Source organism: Ursus americanus, chromosome 25 (assembly GCF_024610735.1).
Source record: "Ursus americanus isolate L20-20 chromosome 25, mUrsAme1.1.p, whole genome shotgun sequence".
In the NCBI taxonomy this organism is placed as follows: domain Eukaryota; kingdom Metazoa; phylum Chordata; class Mammalia; order Carnivora; family Ursidae; genus Ursus; species Ursus americanus.
Window position 1 is genome coordinate 42,963,304 of NC_142151.1, and position 18,101 is coordinate 42,981,404.

The 18,101-nt window shown below is 59.8% G+C and overlaps 1 protein-coding gene across 4 annotated transcripts; it reads left to right on the forward strand.

The window, feature by feature from the left end:
- The first annotated feature begins 2,034 nt into the window (after positions 1 to 2,034).
- On the forward strand, positions 2,035 to 16,787 carry ACVRL1 (activin A receptor like type 1). 4 transcript variants are annotated; one of them, XM_045801008.2, is made up of 11 exons: positions 2,035 to 2,126; positions 2,607 to 2,784; positions 7,235 to 7,303; positions 7,868 to 8,119; positions 8,295 to 8,506; positions 8,753 to 8,852; positions 9,202 to 9,348; positions 9,623 to 9,898; positions 10,478 to 10,675; positions 13,193 to 13,323; positions 14,517 to 16,787. In XM_045801008.2, exons 3-11 carry the CDS (start codon positions 7,240 to 7,242, stop codon positions 14,649 to 14,651), a joined length of 1,515 nt encoding a protein of 504 aa, XP_045656964.1. In that variant the 5' UTR covers positions 2,035 to 2,126; positions 2,607 to 2,784; positions 7,235 to 7,239; the 3' UTR covers positions 14,652 to 16,787. The 4 variants fall into 4 exon arrangements, with proteins under 4 accessions (XP_045656964.1, XP_045656965.1, XP_045656963.1 ...); XM_045801009.2 differs by lacking the exon at positions 2,607 to 2,784 and having other exon boundaries at positions 2,064 to 2,126; XM_045801007.2 differs by lacking the exons at positions 2,035 to 2,126; positions 2,607 to 2,784 and adding an exon at positions 2,848 to 4,406.
- The last annotated feature ends 1,314 nt before the right edge of the window (positions 16,788 to 18,101 follow it).

Sequence of the window (18,101 nt, forward strand, 5' to 3'; positions counted from 1 at the left end):
CTCTGGCAAGGTGGGGTGTCTCCAGGACAGACTGACATCCCCGTTCCCCAGTTCCCCATTGGGCCCTGTCTTCCTCCTCCAAACCCGATCTTTCTTTCTTTTTTTTTTTTTTAAAGATTTTATTTATTTATTTGACAGAGAGACATCCAGCGAGAGAGGGAACACAAGCAGGGGGAGTGGGAGAGGAAGAAGCAGGCTCATAGCGGAGGAGCCTGATGTGGGGCTCGATCCTATAACGCCGGGATCACGCCCTGAGCCGAAGGCAGACGCTTAACCGCTGTGCCACCCAGGCGCCCCCCCCATCTTTCTTTCTTTCTTTCTTTCTTTCTTTCTTTCTTTCTTTCTTTCTTTCTTTCTTTCTTTCTTTCTTTCTTTCTCTTTCTTTCTTTCTTTTCTTTCTTTCTTTCTTTCTTTCTTTCTTTCTTTCTTGAAGATTTTATTTATTTATTTGACAGAGAGACAGCCAGCGAGAGAGGGAACACAGGCAGGGGGAGTGGGAGAGGAAGAAGCAGGCTCCCAGCAGAGCAGCCCGATGGGGGGCTCGATCCCAGGACTCTGGGATCATGCCCTGAGCTGAAGGCAGACGCTTAACGACTGAGCCACCCAGGCAACCCCCCCACCCTACTTTCATCTGTTTCATGACCCCTTCCCAGATAAAGTCCCCTGTCCCCACCGACTCTCACCAGCGACTCAGCCCTAGCCTATGTCACTGTTTCAGTGCTCGCTTTGTGTCTCAGACTGAATGCTTCCCTCAGGGAAGCCCCCATTTCCACCTCCCAGGACAGAGATCCATGGGCTGGGATTGGGAGAAGTTTATCAGAAGCCAGAGCAAGGCCGGGGTTGGGGGGGAGAGTGGGTATGAAAGATGGACAGGAGGCCACACTCCGAAGTGGCCGCTATAATCTAAAAGAGCAGATACCGTAATCCCATAGTACTTCCTATTGGCTGCAGGACGCAGCTCTGTCCTGACACTGAAATTTGGGTGTGCCTTGGTTCTGGAATTCACAATGCTCACAAGTTGTGAAGCAGCTGTGGGGTGGGGGCTGGGGAGGGTTTCAGCAGAGGAAGTGAGGTCAGTCGGCAATTGATGGCTGGCTGAGCCTTTAGCCAATGTTTCCCCCAGCCTCTATTCCCAGCAAAGGGTGGGGGTCCCTGGCCCATTTTACACAATCTTCGTAGAGGAAGACACCTTAGAGGTCCGCTTCTGCTTCCAGTACCTGCTCTTTCCGCTTGGCTCCGAGGCTACCGCCTCTCCAGGTGTTTTACTTATTAATTTAACACGTTCATGGAGGGCCTACCCTGTGGCAGGCACAGCCAGCCAGCGTTTTCACTCTGAGCTGAGATAAGCATCATCGCCTTCCTTCTCATGATGACCCTTGTGAGGCTGGCTCTGTTGATTATGCCCATTTAGCAGATGGGGGAGTGAGGCATGGCGAGGTGTCACTTGTCTAAGGTTACGCAACTAGTCTGGGTTCCCAGACTTCAGGGTCTTTGTGGATAACCGGGAGGCTAGAAATGAAGTCCTGCCTCCAGGGTGGGTGCTCACGGTGGTTGGAGCAAAGCAAGACCATGATGTCAGTGTTCTGAGCCTCTGCAAAGGAATCAGAAGGAAGAGTGAGTCTCTCTCTGGGGGAGAAGCCATTCTGCTCCCCCCCCCCAGCACCTTGTCTGCCTTGTCCCATCAGTGTTCCCACGTACTTCCAGTCCCCATCTCCATTTGGTGGGGTGAGGGGCCTGCCTGGAAGGGGGCAGTCCAAGGCACTTCCTAGCCTCTCCCTCCATTCTGGCCAAGCGTTGTAGGGAGTGCCGTCCTTGTCCCTGAGCTGGGCTGGGGCTGGAGGGGCTCTCTGCTGTTCTCACTACGGACCCAGAGCAGCCCCATCTGGGCCTGTTTACCCTGCGCGGAGCCGAGGGAGGCTGCGGAAGAGGGGAGTGAACAAAGAGGGGGTGAAGGGGCAAGAGGGAGGAGGCTGAAGGATTTGGACCGAGTGGGGACTCCTCGAGGGCGGGGGTAGGGGGTGGAGAGGGCGGGGCTAAACTATTTCGGACCCTGCCAGCCCCAAACTCTGCCTCGGCTGCTCGGAGCCTCCCAGGCCCAGGACCAGGGGCTGAGAGTGGGAGGCCAGGTAAGTCACCTCTCCTCTCTCCCTCTCCCCGCGGACCTTCCCTCGGTGCCCCCCTTCCAGTCCCGGATTCCAGGACCCCCTCCGCGGCTCGGAGCGCGAGGGGGCGCTTCCCCCTCCATCCCCTCCTCGGGCCGGGGCTCAGACCGTGCCTCCGGCCTCGGCTCCGGGCCCCAGGGCCCCGGGCCTGGCCCCCACGAGACCCCCGCGGCCAGAGTCCAAGGCCCGCCCCCTCGGGGAGGCGGATGTGGGAGGCTCGGGGCGGGGGCGCAGCCGCGATCCCGGGGCGCGGGGCAGCCGAGGGTGGCGGCTGCCCTCGGGGTCTGGGAGCCGCGCGGAGGAGGGTCCGGGCCCTGCGGCCCCAGCGAGGGGCGAGCGGGCGGCCCGTCGGCTAGTTGGGCAATAGGAAACGGTTTATTAGGAGGGAGTGGTGGAGCCGGGCCAGGCAGGAAGACGCTGGAATAAGAAACATTTTTGCTCCAGCCCCTTTCCCAGTCCCGGGAGGCCGCCGCGCCATCCGCGCCGAGCGAGCCCCTCCCGGGCCCCAGCGCCGTCCCGGGCCGCGCGCGACCCGCGCCCGCCGTCCAGCGCTCGCCGGGCTACCGCGGCCGCCCCCGGGAGGGGAGGCGCCCGGCCCGCTGCCCGCAGGGCGGGCCCAGAGGTGAGTCCAGGTCCGCGGGCCTCCTGACACCCCCCCACCAACCCCGCAGGGCCCCTTCTTGGGGCAGATCCCAGAAAGCGCCTCAGAGAGGTCGCCGTAGGGTCAGTCCCAGCTCCGCACTGGGGCGAGCTGCCCCTCGCCCTCCGCGCACGTCTGCCCGTGACCCCATCTGAGACTGAAGCAGACTGGGCCGAACCTGGGCTGGAAATCGGAGAAGTTCTGGCTCCTGGGGCCAGTCACTTAACTTCTCTGTTCCCCTAGCCTCATCTGTAAAATGGGCAGAAGGGATCCCTGCTCTTCTTCCGGGACAAGGGGTCACATGTCCCTCGAGGCAGCTGCCTTAACCTGGGAGTGAGCGGCGACTTCCCACCCTGTTGGGCCTCCCCTTGAAGCCCACCTTTCTCAGACCAGCCTTTGCAGTTCTTGTTTAAGGAATCTGCCACTGTAATTCCAGGCTACAAACCTCACCTCCAACCCTGCGTGGTCAGATAATCCCCATGCCATGGCCTTCTCTGGGGATCCAGGCCAGAGGGTTTCCCAGTCTCCCTGCAGGCTGATACCCCAGGTTTTCAGCAGGCCCTGGAGGTCAGTGCTGTTAAGAGCATTCCTGGCCTGGCCACCCACCCCCTTTCCTACTTGAAGGACAGGGGCATAGTGGACTGCAGCACTCGCCCTCTCTATAAGGGGAAGCTTCTGGCTGAGTCAGGGTCTGTCCTCTCTGATTCCTCACGGCCCCATTTGCCCGAGTGCCTGTCCGCCCATCTCCCTGGGTGGTAAGACTACTATGTAGTCTTAGATATGCACTTAGCTGTATTTTTCTCATGTAATCCTGGCCACAACATAGCAGGGCAGGTTTCTTATGCCCATCCTCCTGAAAGGGAAAGAGGTTCAGACCTGAGTCACTTGTCCAAAGCCCCATGGATGGTGTAAATGGTGCTGTTGGGCTTTTGGTGGCATTTATTAGGCGCTTACTGTGTGCCACTTAGTTTTACTACGGTGTGCCCCTGAAATGAGCACTCTCGTTATTCTCATTTTTTGTAGGGAAGCCTAAGCCTTAGAAAGTTGAAGTTACTTGCCCCACAGCTCATAGCTCTAAGTGGCAGAGGCAGGATTTGAACCCAGGTAGGGGCAAGATTTGAACCCTGACCCCTGGGCTGTCTGGCACTGCCTGCACCTTCTAGAAGCCTGGCCCTAAGATCCAGGCTTGATGCTCCATCACACTGCCGTGGAGGGCCAGGGAAGTGATGACGATGAAAGTATTGTGTGTATGAGAAGGGGCAGCCCGGTCTGGGTAGCGCCGTCTAGCCCTCTGCTGTTTGGCTAAGACCTGCTGACACGCCGAGCAAGGCTCTTCCAGCCCTGTGACAATTCCTGGGGTGTGCTGAGGAGAAACAGATTGACAACCACCTTCTGAGCGCACCCTGACGCTGGTTCCGCCACTGAAGACTAAGCCTACAGCAAGCAGATGATTTCTGTCTTCACATCTAAGCAACCCGCCTCGGGCACCCGGCGACGACAACAGCTGCGTGCAATCGGGTTACTGTCCGCAAAACCCACTTGCTCTTTCTACTCCTTTGCGGGACTCACTGAACACCAAGGAACTGGAGGCAGAAAATGCCCAAGTGAGGATTTATTACCAGCAATTTAAGTCAGTCAAGACACACACGATGATTATAGGCAAGAAACGTAACATCCCCGAGCCTCAGTTTCCCCACCGGATGGTTGCCAGGATTAAACGAGATTAACCGTCAAAATTGAGTCCTTAGCTCATAAGTAGTATTCAGAGATGGTTCATTCTTATTATGAAGGCTTTCACAGCGGTAAGTTAACGTTTGAAATTAGCTTGGCACTTGTGATGTCTGGCCAACAGCAGTGATGCTTCTGGCAGCGGGAGATCTCCAGCCTAGAAGGGGAGGGTTGCCACCTGTCCCCAGGAGTCTGTTCCTGCTAGAGTCAGGTCTCCAGGCGAATCGTTCAGGGTCGCTCGGAGTTCAGGCGGGTCAGGGCTCAGCACGTCTCCTGTCCGTCACTCCGTGCCAGGCCCGGTTAAAAGCTGGAGGGAGAATCACAATTCTACTCCACCATATTCCCCAGATGAGACCAGAGGTGGATTCTGCAAATGCTGTCAGGCGCTCCCCACGCCCGCATGGTAGCTGAGCCTGGGAGGCTTGAGAACAAAGCCCTCCCCGTGCCCTCCCTCTGCAGTGTCTTCAAGTCCCTGGCTTCTGCAGTTGGGGAGGGGGGGTTAGGGAGGTGCCCTGGTGGGAGTGAGAGTCTCTGCCCTCTGCACTCTGCTCCCCGTCACCCAGCAGGGCCCCGCACAGCGAAATGAAAACACGCGGACCGGATTTAGCATGTGTAGGACACATGTCTCAAGGGGTGGGACCCATGCCAACCGATGAGAATTACCTGGAGGCCTTTTTCAAGTGCATGCTTCTTGCTGGTTCCAGATGGACTGAAGTCAGAATTTGGAAGTGGGGGTGGGGCTGAAACCAAAGAATGTGCATTTCTAACGAAGCGCTTCAAGTGAGTCTTATGCCCCACTGGGGCACCGTCAGAGAAGTGAACACATGGGTAGAGGATCCGAAAAGGATGCCCAATTCATCCTTACTGTTATCCCCCCTTCCCTTCCTCCCCCATACTTTCTCCTTCGCTGCTTTCTGGACAAGCAAAGGCTTCCACGGAAGGCTTCCCGCCCCTACCCCAGGGGGCAAATTCAGCTCATCTTGGGCTCCTTCTCCAGCTACCAGTCCCACTGCTGAGTGCTTGCCGGAGTCCCCACTGCCTGCCGGGAGGGGTGAGAGGCAGGAGGTCAGGCAAGAGGCTGGGGACACAGCTGCAACAGCCCAAGGCTCCGTTTCCTCCCCCAGCCCTGGGCCTCTGGGGCAGAGGAAGCCCAGGCAGGAAGGCCAGAGCTGCCACCAGCCAGAGAGGCCCAGGAGCACCCCCCCCCCCAACAACCACCCTGCCCTCAGAGCCTCAGCACCATGGAGCTTCATATGGTACCATTCTTAGGCTATAGGTCTGCTGAAGCCCATGTGGCCAGACAGCCAGCCCTCCCAGCCTCACTGTATTAGGCCGGAAGACACTCCCCTCCCTCGTGTTCGCTGCTCCTGCCTGGGGATCCAGTCCCCAGGCACACACCTGCACACTTTCCACCATTCAGAAAGTCCTTCTTGCTGTCTGACCTCAGCCCTTCTTGCTGCAGCATCAGTCCTTATCTTCTTGTTCTCAGTCTTTGAGAAATGATGAAGGGGGTGGCTTCTGGAGCACCACATGGTTCGGGACCTAGGTTGGGGACTATCATAGATCAGAATTACTTCCCTAACACTCCCTACCACACTTCTGGAAAAGTTCAAACTTAACCAGCCATGGAAGGTCAAACCTTCAGTGTCTAAGTATGTTTCACTTCCCCTCCCACATCACAGGCCCTACCCCCACCCCTTCCCAGGACAGCAAGGAGAGAGAAGGAAGGGGGCCAGGGAATGGCTCAGAGAGGGCATCTTATACCCTTGTGAGGTGCAGAGAGGTTTCTCCCCACCTGGGGTGAGCCAGCACTGTTCAAGGTCTGTACGGTTGTTACAACCCCGAGGGCTCAGGCCGAGGCTGCCCCCTGGGTTGGGAGACAGAATGGTGAAAGCGGGGGCCTGGGAGTCTGGACACCAGGGCTGTACTCTTGCAGCTGCCACTGAATCCCGTCTGACCTTGGACAAGTCTCCTGCCCTGTCTGAGGTTTAATCTCCATCTTCTCTAAAATAAGGAGCTGGGCTTTGTGGTTCCCAAGGCATCCCCCTAGAATTCTGTCATGGGGCTGTCCCGGCCACAGGTGGCTCTTCCAGACCCTGTAGCCACCCCAGCCCTCTCTGAGAATACCCCCTGAACTCTCTGCAGTGCGTGACTCCTGCCTGTTCTATCCAGACCCCAATCTAAACAATCTTGATTCCTGTTCCCAGCTTGGCGGGACCCTGAATGGCAGGAAGTGAAGACAGGAGCCTGTTTATGTTTGAGGCAGGCAGTGCTAGGGGGGTGGGGGCACTGGGAAAGGGGTGGACAGGGAGGGGGTGGGCAGGAGGCAGAGGACAGAAGGGTGGGGGGGACCTGAAGAGATGCTCCTTCCACCCCAGCCCCATGCCCTCTGTGCCCTCCAGTCTGCTCAGAAGCAGGGGTAAATAGCTGGGAGTCCCCCAAACTCTCTGTCACTTAAACATGGCTCCCCCACCCTTTACCCCTAACAGGATGGTTTCCATGGGGAAGTGAACCAGGACTTCCCCTGCAGGCCCCGCCCCAAAGCCAGACACAGGGAGTAGGGAGGAGGCCTCCCTGCCCCCCCAAAAACTCCCAGTGATTTCCTCTGGGTGGGAGGGACCCGCAGTTAGTGGCTGAAAACACCGAGGGGATTGCCGAGGGGATCACATTTCACAGATCTTACTGTACCCCCTCTCCTCTCCAGGGACCATGACCTGCGACCCCCCCAGGAGAGGCCTTCTGATGCTCCTGATGGCCTTGGGCCTGACCCAGGGTAAGTAGAGGGAAGCAGGTAGGGGACAGGGGCCTGGATGGAGAAAGGGCTGGCTGGGTTCAGCTCCTGCTGGGGCTGAATTTGAGGAGCTTGGGAGAGGGGGGACTTAGGAGCTCGGCTGGAGAGTGGGAGGCAGGCTCAGTTAGACTAAACCCCCAGCTACCCCAGCCCTCCTTTGCTGTCTTCCTGATCCAGCTCTAAACCCGGTAGAACTGGTGCTCTACCGGCCTCCAGGGTGGAACCTCTCTGTCTGCAGGGTGCAGAGAGTGGGGACGTTGGCAGGGAGGGCCTGGGAGAGCTCTCAGGGTTGGGGCTGGGGGCCAGGGCTGGGTCTAGAACCGGGAGGAAAGGTCCTAGGATCAGGGAGGGGACAGTAGCCTGGTTCTCACTGTGTCAGAGAGTAAGGTTCTGAAAGGACAGATAATCTAAGGGTGAGACTAAAGGACCAAGGCCTCAGGGGGTGTGTGTGAGAGGCCAGAAGGGAGGGGCGGTGGGACAGACGGGGTGTGAGGCCCGGCCTAGGAGTCGGGCCCAGAGTGGCTGAGCTTCCAGTGTGCGTCCCAGGCGACCCTGTGAAGCCCTCTCGGGGCCCGCTGGTGACCTGCACCTGTGAGAGCCCACACTGCAGGGGGCCTACGTGCCAGGGGGCCTGGTGCACGGTCGTGCTGGTGCGGGAGGAGGGCCACCACCCCCAGGAGCACCGGGGCTGTGGGAGCCTGCACGAGGAGCTGTGCCGGGGGCGCCCCACCGAGTTCGTCAACCACTACTGCTGCTACAGCCCCCTCTGCAACCACAACGTGTCCCTGGTGCTGGAGGGTAGGTGCAGCTGCCCGGCCAGCCGGCCCTGTCTTCTCGGACCCTTCCTCCCTGCCCTGCTCCCACCTCACGGGAGGGCGGGGGGAGGCAGGACCCTGGGATCTGACTGGCAGAGTGGCCAGGTGGGGGGATCTGGCCTGGTGGAAGCTGGGCCTCAGTGTCCCTCCTCCACCAGCCACCCAAATTCCTCCGGAGCAGCCGAAGGTAGATGGCCAGCTGCCTCTGATCCTGGGCCCCGTGCTGGCCTTGTTGGTCCTGGGGGCCCTGGGCGCCCTGGGCCTGTGGCATGTCCGGCGGAGGCAGGAGAAGCCGCGGGGCCTGCACAGCGAGCTGGGGGAGTCCAGCCTCATCCTGAAGGCATCCGAGCAGGGGGACAGCATGCTGGGGGTATGGGCCTGGGGGCACCCGGGACACGGGCGGGGAGGGGTGGAGACAGGAGCCACAGAATCAGAGAGGGGTGCCGAGGGACAGGTAGCCAAGAAAGGCACAATCACAGACAGAGATCTGATTGGGCGGGGGGGCTGGGCGAGTGAGGACCATGTGGGGACACAGCAGCGGGGCCCAGCTTAGGGAGGCAGACATGGGCTGGGCCAGGTGGGGGCAGCCTGTCAGTGTCCTGTTCGTACCCCCCAGGATCTCCTGGACAGTGACTGCACCACGGGCAGTGGCTCAGGACTCCCCTTCCTGGTGCAAAGGACAGTGGCGCGGCAGGTGGCCCTCGTGGAGTGTGTAGGTGAGCCGTGGGTGAGGGGGGGAATGGGACCAAGGGCTCCCGTGGGCTTGCAGGAGGGAGCAAGCGAGCGAGCTCTTGGCCTCGGAGTCCTGGGCAGGACCAGGCCCCGAATGGGAATTCTGCTGGGTAGCGGTGGCTTGGAGATAGGTCAGGGCTAGATCCTTCTGCAGGTGCTGGGCGTCACAGGGCAAATGGGGGCAGGGCTGGATTAAGCAAAACATAAACGTCAGGGGTTCTGCAGTTGGGGCCAGTGCAGCACCAAGATGGGGGTTTCTTCTGGGGTTCCCCATGCCCAGGGGCTACGCGTGCCCATATGTGACCTCTCCCACCCCTCCCGCCATCTGATCAGGCAAGGGCCGCTATGGCGAGGTGTGGCGTGGCTTGTGGCATGGTGAGAGCGTGGCCGTCAAGATCTTCTCTTCGAGGGATGAACAGTCCTGGTTCCGGGAGACCGAGATCTACAATACGGTGCTGCTCAGACACGACAACATCCTAGGCGAGTGGGGACGCTGAGCACTCAGGGCTGGAGTCCCTAGGCCTTGGGACACGGACCTAGTCCTGAAGGACGCCCGTCGGCCCCTCGGCCCCAACCTCTGACTCCAGCTTCCTCTCTGACCTAAGCCAGACCAGCCTCCACCCCAGCCCCAGCTTTACCCTGGCCGTTTGTTCTCTGACCCCAGCCCCAGCCCTGACCTTGACCCCGACCCCGATCAGTCCAGCCTCCCTTCTCCCTCGCCCCTTGGCTGAGCCACCTGACCCTCTGCACGCAGGCTTTATCGCCTCGGACATGACGTCCCGCAACTCGAGCACGCAGCTGTGGCTCATCACGCACTACCACGAGCACGGCTCGCTCTACGACTTTCTGCAGAGGCAGACGCTGGAGCCCCAGCTGGCCCTGAGGCTAGCTGTGTCGGCCGCCTGTGGCCTGGCTCACCTGCACGTGGAGATCTTCGGCACGCAGGGCAAGCCGGCCATCGCCCACCGAGACCTCAAAAGCCGCAACGTCCTGGTCAAGAGCAACCTGCAGTGCTGCATTGCTGACCTGGGTGAGCGGCTGGGCAGGGGCAGGCGCTTCGCAGGGCGCGGGGTTTGAGCACTGTCCCTCCCCACCGGGTTCTGCCTTTGCCCGTTCATGTGTGTGGCGCCACCAATGCCACCGATTGGTACTTTAACACCTCCTGGCGCGTGTGCTGTCTCATTTCACCTCCGCAAGAGCCCCGCAAGTTGCCTTGCCGCTTTGCAAGCCCAGACTCCTTCCAGCATACCGCCCTGGCTCCGGGAGTTGGGAGAAAGGGCACCCTGGCTTCACTTGACTGCATCGCTCCCCTCCCCGGGCCTCAGGGTTCTGCTCTGTGAAATGGGCACAGTAACGCCTGCCTTGCTGACTCACATCTCTCTGGGCGCTTGGGCACCTAGCAGGAGGGCTATTCAAGCAGAGCATAACAGGGACAAGTGTGCTCCGGGTGGCTGCCGCCTCCCAGCCCGCCTCCGGGCAGGGTTCCGTCTGCCTGCTGCTCCATGTCCCACCATCTCTCTCCAAGCCCACCTTGCCTCCTGCGCCCCAGCCTCCGGTACTGTCTGTGGGCTCGGGTGAGCGGCAGGAGTAACAGGCCTGGTACCCACAGGCCTAGCTGTGATGCACTCCCAGGGTAGCGATTACCTGGACATCGGCAACAACCCGCGAGTGGGCACCAAGCGGTACATGGCCCCCGAGGTGCTGGAAGAACAGATCCGCACTGACTGCTTTGAGTCCTACAAGTGGACAGACATCTGGGCCTTTGGCCTGGTGCTGTGGGAGATTGCCCGTCGGACCATTGTCAACGGTGAGGGCCCGCCCCGCACAGGGTGGGGAAAGTGGCGTGGGACAGACGGATAGACAGGCGGACAGGCAGGAGATGGGGGCTTCCTGTCATGGATGGTGCCCATGGCCTGAGGGTTCAACTGAGTGACCTTTTAAGGTGTGACTCTGTGGTTCTGGCTGTGAGATCTTGGATAAGTCACAGTAACAGATGTATCAATAGCAGCTGACTTGTGTTGAGCTCACAGATGTGCCGAAGGCCGTGCTATAGCTATGTATGACCTTAGCTCACCGTCCCGGGTTGGCAGGAGGTGGTATCGCTTCGCGGTTGGGAATCAGACTGCCTAGGTTCCCTTCCTGATTTTGCCACTGACCACGGGCAGGTTACTTAACCTCTCCGAGTCTCAGTTTCATTTGAAAATTAGAATGAAGATAGTTCTAGTTGTTGAGATAATCCTTGGACAGTATCTGGAGCTATTCTGGGGCTCAGGAAATATTCGTGGTATTATTGTAATAGTGAATGCCTGACACAGCGTCAGCCCCATTTCACGGGTGAGGGCACTGAGGTACAGAACTACAGCTGGCTGCAGGCAGCACCAGCCCCATTTCACGGGTGAGGGCACTGAGGTACAGAACTACAGCTGGCTGCAGGCAGCACCAGCCCCACTTCACGGGTGAGGGCACTGAGGTACAGAACTACAGCTGGCTGCAGGCAGCACCAGGCTCTGAAGCCGGGCAATCTGACGCTGCAGCTGTGGTTTCTCTGCTACAGAAATGCAGGGTGTACCAGCGTCTGCCCTGGCTGCTTATCGCTGCCTCGTTATGACTGTGGGCGCCTTTGGAGGGGCTGGGAGCAGGTGGAGGGACCGCATTCCTGATGGCTGGTGCAGGGGCAGCCCTGTGGCCGGTGCCCTCCCAGCCCTGGGGCGGATGGCTATTGGGTGGTGGTCCGGACCAGGTGGGGAGGCTTGTCAGTGTCTGTGGAGGGCGTCTATGGGGAGGGATGGCTGGCGGTCCTCACAGGTCGGGGACCACCTCAAGATATGACTGGAGCTCTGTTCCTTGGGGACAGGGACACTCTCATTTCCTGAGCATCTGCTAGGAGCCAGCCCCATGCCAGGCTTCATGCACCCTCAGCATCGACAGGTGGAGGCCAGGGTGTAACCAGTCCTTCTGGAAGACTCTCGAGGGGCTCAGATTCCTGCCCCTTCAGGTGTGACTCCCCAAGGTTGGGGCAGGCGGCACCTGGAGGGAGCCGAGGCCCCTGGGACAGAGGCTGCAGGCAGGAAGGGAAGGCTGGCCCGGCTGGGACTGAAGGGGGAGGCTGACTGCGGGGCCCCTGGGGCGGAGGGAAGCTCTGTCAGCCCCACACAGATTCGTGGTGCATTATAAACACTGTAATCTGGTGTCAGCCCCGGCACTGATTAAAGGCCCATTAGACACGCTCAGGCCTCTACGCAGCACTGATTAGGGCTCGAGCGGCCCAGGGGCCGGCCTGGAAGCCCGCCACGGGGAGAACAGCTGGCGAGGCTCTGGCTAGGTTGTGGCTCTGTGGCCGCGGCCCCCAGCTTCGGGCTGGGAAGCGGGGGGTGCGGGGGTCTGGGGCACCTTCTCTGGGTCTGGCCTTTGCTGCCTGAGCTGTCCACAGGCAGCATTTCCAGAAGGCTCCTGCTCGGGGATGACGAGGAGAAGCGGCGCTGGCGGCTGAGAAGGGGCAGCGAGGCCTCTGCCGTCTCCGCCAGTGGGGGGCTGTTACGGGGGGCCTGGGTAAAAGTCCCTTGCTCCTTGTGCCGCAGCGTCCCCCAGCAGCAGGCCAGCTCTCCTCCCGCAAGCGGGGCTCGGAGGTCAAGAGCCTGGGCTTCGGTGAGACCGTCTGGGCTTAAATCTTAGCTCAGTCACTCACTACCTGCGTGATTTTAGCCCAGTTGCGTCACCCCTCCGGCCTTAGTTACATTGTTCATAACGTGGGGCGAATAGCATGACTTATCTCCTAGGGTTGCTGAGAGGATTCAATGCCGTGCAGTTAGGACAGCGCCTGGCACAGCGTACCTGGCCAGTAAACGTTTTTATCAGGCATCCGTGAGAGTTGGGGCCTGGGAGCGGCACCCGGGCCCTGGGTGGGAGGCAGCCACGGAGAGACTGGAACGAGGTCTGGCCTAGCAATCCGACGGGATGAGTTTAAGCCTGTGCTCTGCCCTTACTACCCGTGTAACCTTGGGCTCAGCTGGTCCGAGCATCAGTTTCTTCATCTGTAAACTAGAGGTGACAGTCATACCCATTGGGCTGTCGCAAAGGTGAAGAAGATAGAGCGTGAAAGTGTGTATAGCCCAGCGCCTGCGCGTAGTGAGTGCAAGGTCAACAGCCGTCATTCGTATTATCGGTAAACATACTGATTACGTTATAGAGGCCCCCTCAGGGGTAGCCTGGGTCAGACAGCGGGTTTTCTGGACCCTGGGACAGAAGGTGAGCAAGGCTGTCCTCAGGATGGTGTGAAGCCTTCTTGGGGTGCCGAGTGACTGTCCCATCCCCCCTCCGTCCTCAGGCATCGTGGAGGACTACAGGCCCCCCTTCTATGATGTGGTGCCCAATGATCCCAGCTTTGAGGACATGAAGAAGGTGGTGTGTGTAGACCAGCAGACGCCCACCATCCCCAACCGGCTGGCTGCAGACCCGGTGAGGCCTCTGCAGGGGCTGGGGTGGCACGGGGTGGTGGTGGCTCACAGCTGGGCGTTCTGGCCCTGGGAGCACGTACCTGAGGTCTCTGCCTCACCTGGAGAGATTCCGGAGGGTAGATTCCAGGGTCGCTCCCTGGGTACTCCCTCCCACATCCCTGGCCTGTGGACCCCTGAGATTGGGTGGTTCTGGGATTTCCAGAACCTTCCATCTGGCCTGGAAAGTCAGAGTCTCTCTGCTACATTTCTTGCTATGAACTTTTGTTGTTGCTGTCTGCTTTTGTGTTTTCTCACAACACTCCGCAGGCATATATAAGACACACACACGTGTGTACGCAAACACATACAGGCATGCACATGCTTCCACATAAACACATCCTCACAGATACATACGTGCGTGCACATACATGCCAGACTGTTGCCCTGTGAAGACAAAGAGCGTGTCTCCTCCGCCGCCTCATATCCCTGTTATCTGTCGCTGTGCAGGCTCACGATAAGTGCTCAACCGATGTTTCTGGAAAGAGTGAACGCACATGTATATACACATACGTACACAGACCACATGTATGTTTCCACACGACATGCGTATCCGTGAAAAGCCACATATATGCGCCGCTCTGCGCGCACTCCCTGTCAGGAGGCAGCTTGAGTTCTGAGACTGGCTCACTCTGGGGCCCCTGAGCATCCCGGGCTGGGTTCCCCCGGGACACTCCTCCAGTGGCCGCTGGGCCCAGCCAGGGCTGGTGGAGGTGCAGGCAGACACTGTCTTCCGCCCTGGGGTCCGGCTGCAGGGGGGCCCCGAGGCTCGCACATCTCCCCATCCCCGGTCTTGGCGAAGGCGGGGAGTGGGTGTAAGGTGTTCCACAGACACTCCTCTCCAACGAGGGCCGGCCTGAGTGTGCCCAAAGAGCGGAGTTACAGCGTCTCTCTGTCCTGCCTGCTGCCTTCCGCCCCCTTCTCACTCCACAGTCTTCCTCTTCTATCTCTGTCTCTCTCCTCTCCTCCCTGCCTCCATTCCCCCTCTTACCACCCCGGCTTTCCTCTTCCCTTCCTCAACACTCTCATCTCCCTCTTCCCGTCCTTTCTGTCCTGCTTCTGTCTCCCCATTCCGGGGGCATCCTCCTTGCCACCCCCTCTCCAGGTTCCCTGACCCATGTCTCTGCCCCCTCTCCTCTGCCTCTCCCCGCCCCACAGGTCCTCTCAGGCCTGGCTCAGATGATGCGGGAGTGCTGGTACCCCAACCCCTCTGCCCGCCTCACTGCACTTCGCATCAAGAAGACCCTGCAGAAACTCAGCACCGGCCTCCAGAAGCCCAAAGTGACTCACTAGCCTCAGGCCTGAAGCCTGACTCCCCTCTGCGGGCGGGGCGGGCAGCAGACGGTGCGGGGTGGCCTGTCTGGGGAGAGGTAGTGTGCGTGTGCTGGGGAGGGGGGTGCCCCTCTATGGGCGGCTGTGCCTGCCTGCCGGCTCATCCAGCCAAAAATACAGCTGGGCTGAAACCCGATCCCCCACCGTCTGGCCTGCTCAAAGCAGCAGGCTCCCTGACGCCTGGCTCCCTCCCCACCCTCATGCCCTGGGCGCAGCCCCTACCACCCCCAGGACAGGATGCAAAAGAGGCCCCAGAGCCAGGGTGGCCAGGCCAGGGAATCCCAGTCGCGGGCCCAGAGCCCGGGCTTGCACTTTTCCCCCTGCCCTCGGTCAACCCCACTGCCCCACCACAGCTGCCAGGGTGACGCAGGGCTCTGTCTAGCCTTCAGGACACATCTTGCCTCTGGCATCAGCCCGACACCCAGGGTCCATCATTTCCTCTCTGCGGGTTTGCCTGGGGCCTCTGTCTCCTGGACAAGACCCCATCAGTTGAGCGCCAGCTGCCTGGGAGAGCTGGGGCCTGATCCTGGGCCCCTTCCCCAGCCCCATTCTAACTCACTTCTTAGGGCATCAAAACCGGGGAATCCTGCTGCAGCTGTGGCAGGGTCAGAGGACGGTGGAGAGGTAGTAGGTCAGACGGGGGAGGCCCAGGACCTTCAGAACAACTGGGAGAATCTAAAGCCAAGCACAGCTGGGGAAATGCTCAGCTGGGAGTCAGGAGACCCAGGTTCTGCTCCTGGGCAATTGCTTTGTTTCCTCATCTATCTACTGAAAGATTCAGTCCTGATGTCCTTTGAGGTTTTTTCAGCTCTAATTTTCTTTGAAATTTCAGCCTGTGTCAAAGGTCAGTTCATCAGTCCGTTCTGCTCATTTTGCCCCAGCCCCTGGCAATTTGCCTCAAGGTGGGGACTTGAAAATAACTTAATCTGAGGCCAGGAGTGCCTGAAAGGCCTCCTAGACAAATTCTACAAGCTCCAGTCTTAACTCAAACCAGTAGCCATCCTTGGGTTCAGACAGCCCTGGGCCTTTGGCAGGCAAACCAGCCACTCACCCCACTCTGTGGCTTAGCCTTCTCTCTCCAGGACTGAGAAGGGCTGAGGGCCGGCTCCCTGCAGGGCCTCCGAGGCTCAGAAGAAATTTGGCTCCAGCCAGCTAGCCTCCAGCGCCCAGGTTCCTGCTCTCCACTGGCCCCTGGCCCAGACCCACAGCCTTGGCCAGGTCCCAGACAGTGTGTGTCTAGGAAGAACCTGGTGGCTGTGGAGAAACACATGGAAAGTTCAGCATTTGGCAGTGTCAAGGGTGTATGTCCATGCAATGGAGAGGTTACCCCAAACCCTGGGCGGGAGGATGGGCTGGAGGTCAGTCGATGGGAGGTGGAGCCTGAGGGATGGGGGATAGGGGGCTCAGGCTAGGGACGAGGACAGTCCCAAGCTTGGAAGACCCGGCATCTCAGCCCTCGGGGCAGGCTGGAGAAGGACCCTCAGTTCTCCACCGGAGCCTCCTCCCTCCTGCTGTGGATGACCCAACACAACCTCCCCAGGCACTTGCGTGCTGCTTCCGCCAGCCACGGTGGCACTTTCCCAGGCCTGTCTCCCCATGTTGTGCAAGGCCCACAGCACGACCAGGAAGTGAAACCGGGTGAAAACAGAAAGTGAGAGGGACCTGCTGGGTCCTCAGATGAGCCTGGGGCACTTTCGTGTCTTTTGGTCACTGCAACCCACCCAGTGTAGGAGCCAGTCCCCCCGCCCCATGCCAGATTTTCTCTCTGCTGGGTGGGGGGCAACGTGTCTCCTCCTGGGACTCCACAGCCAGAAACTGAGGGCCGCAGCTCCCCCCCGCGGCTGGAAAATCCCAGAGGAGGAGAAGGTCTGAGGCAGGAGACAGACTGAGGGGGCCACCGTGCTGGAAGAGAGGAACCAGTGGCTAGGGAGGGAAGGAGGCCCTGGGGAGAGCAGCGCGCCTGGTGCTTCTGTCTGAGGGCAGGAAGGTGTGCCAGGGCCCAGATTACAGTCTCTTACCTGGCGACACTGTTTGTGGGAGCACTTAGCTTGTGCTTAGCACATAGTAGGTCCTCAATAAACCATGGTTGAATCTCGAGCTCCTGCTGAGTCTTGCCAGGCTGGTGCCTCTGCAGTGGCTTGACGCAGAGGAAATCTGAGGGGGTGGGGAAGGAGCGGGTCCCAGAGTATCATGCCTGGTCTTTGCCCTTCGGGGACAAGTCACAGTTGGCGCAGACCCCTGCGTCCAACCTCCACGACCCCCGCGGCCGCCCAAATCTCAGGTCTGTCCCTGGGCTGGGAGCAGCCTGCTCGCGGCGCCCGCCACACCGCCCTCTGCTGGCCGACGGCTGCCCAGCGGCCGCCTCCCGCCCCGCCCCGCCCCTGCGCAGGGACGGGACCGACTCCCGCGCGCCCGGCGCCAGCGTGCGTGCGCTACGCCGGGCCTCGGTTTGCGGGGACAGTCCCCCGAAAACCATACCTAGGGAGGAGCTTTCTGCGTCTTTACGCAGAGGCAGCGTGGACCCGTCCGCTTCAATTTCTCTGTTCTTGATTCCCTCCACAAATGGAGCCCCCATGTTGCCTGGAGTCAGCGCTCATCCCTAGGATGGGAAGGAGCTCACCATCCTCGGGGACCCCATCTGGCATCCTGGGCTTAGAAAGCACCTCCCCCACCCCCAGCCCCTGGAAACTGGGGGCAAGGAAGTGCCATGGGGGAGAAAAGTACTGAAAGAAGCAAAGAGGTTCTCCTCCATCTGACTTCCCAGCCTCGAAAATTTGTGCCTTTGAATTAGAGGCCCTCGTAGGGAACCACAGAAAGGTACCCTAAATCTTTCCACCACAGAGGACCGACCCGACTGCCTGCAGGCCCCAAGTTGGCCTCATGCCTGGTGCCCGCTAAAGCCTGCTGGTGCCTATGTCCCTGGAAACCACCCAGCCCCCAGACAGTACCCTCCTTCCTAGAGGACCTCTTAGACCAGCTTTGGGGAAATTAGAGCGTTCCTGGCCTCCACAAAGGCAGTCTTTCTCCTCCCTGGGCCTTCGTTCCCACCCTGATGTCCACACCATGGTTGGACATGGCTGGGGTCGGAAAAAGGAGAGTTGGCTCATTGCCCTCCAGGGTTAGAAGAGTCCTTGGGAGATCACCAGGTCCCAGCCCCTGTCCCCCACGAAGAACCTAGGGAACCTGCCAGCCTGTGGAAGAAGAAAACCCATTGACTTCTTTGCAGTTTTGCCCTAATTTCCTGGGGGACCCCAAACTCTAATTTCCTTACCTGTACAAAGAGGGAAGGGATCATCTGTATAATAAGAACCCTCCCTAAGGGGTGACGAGTGTCTGTAACATGCCAAGTGGGGTGAAGGTGGTCTCCAGAGCATGAGCTTTGAAGCTGAGGACCACCCCTTCCCCTGCCAA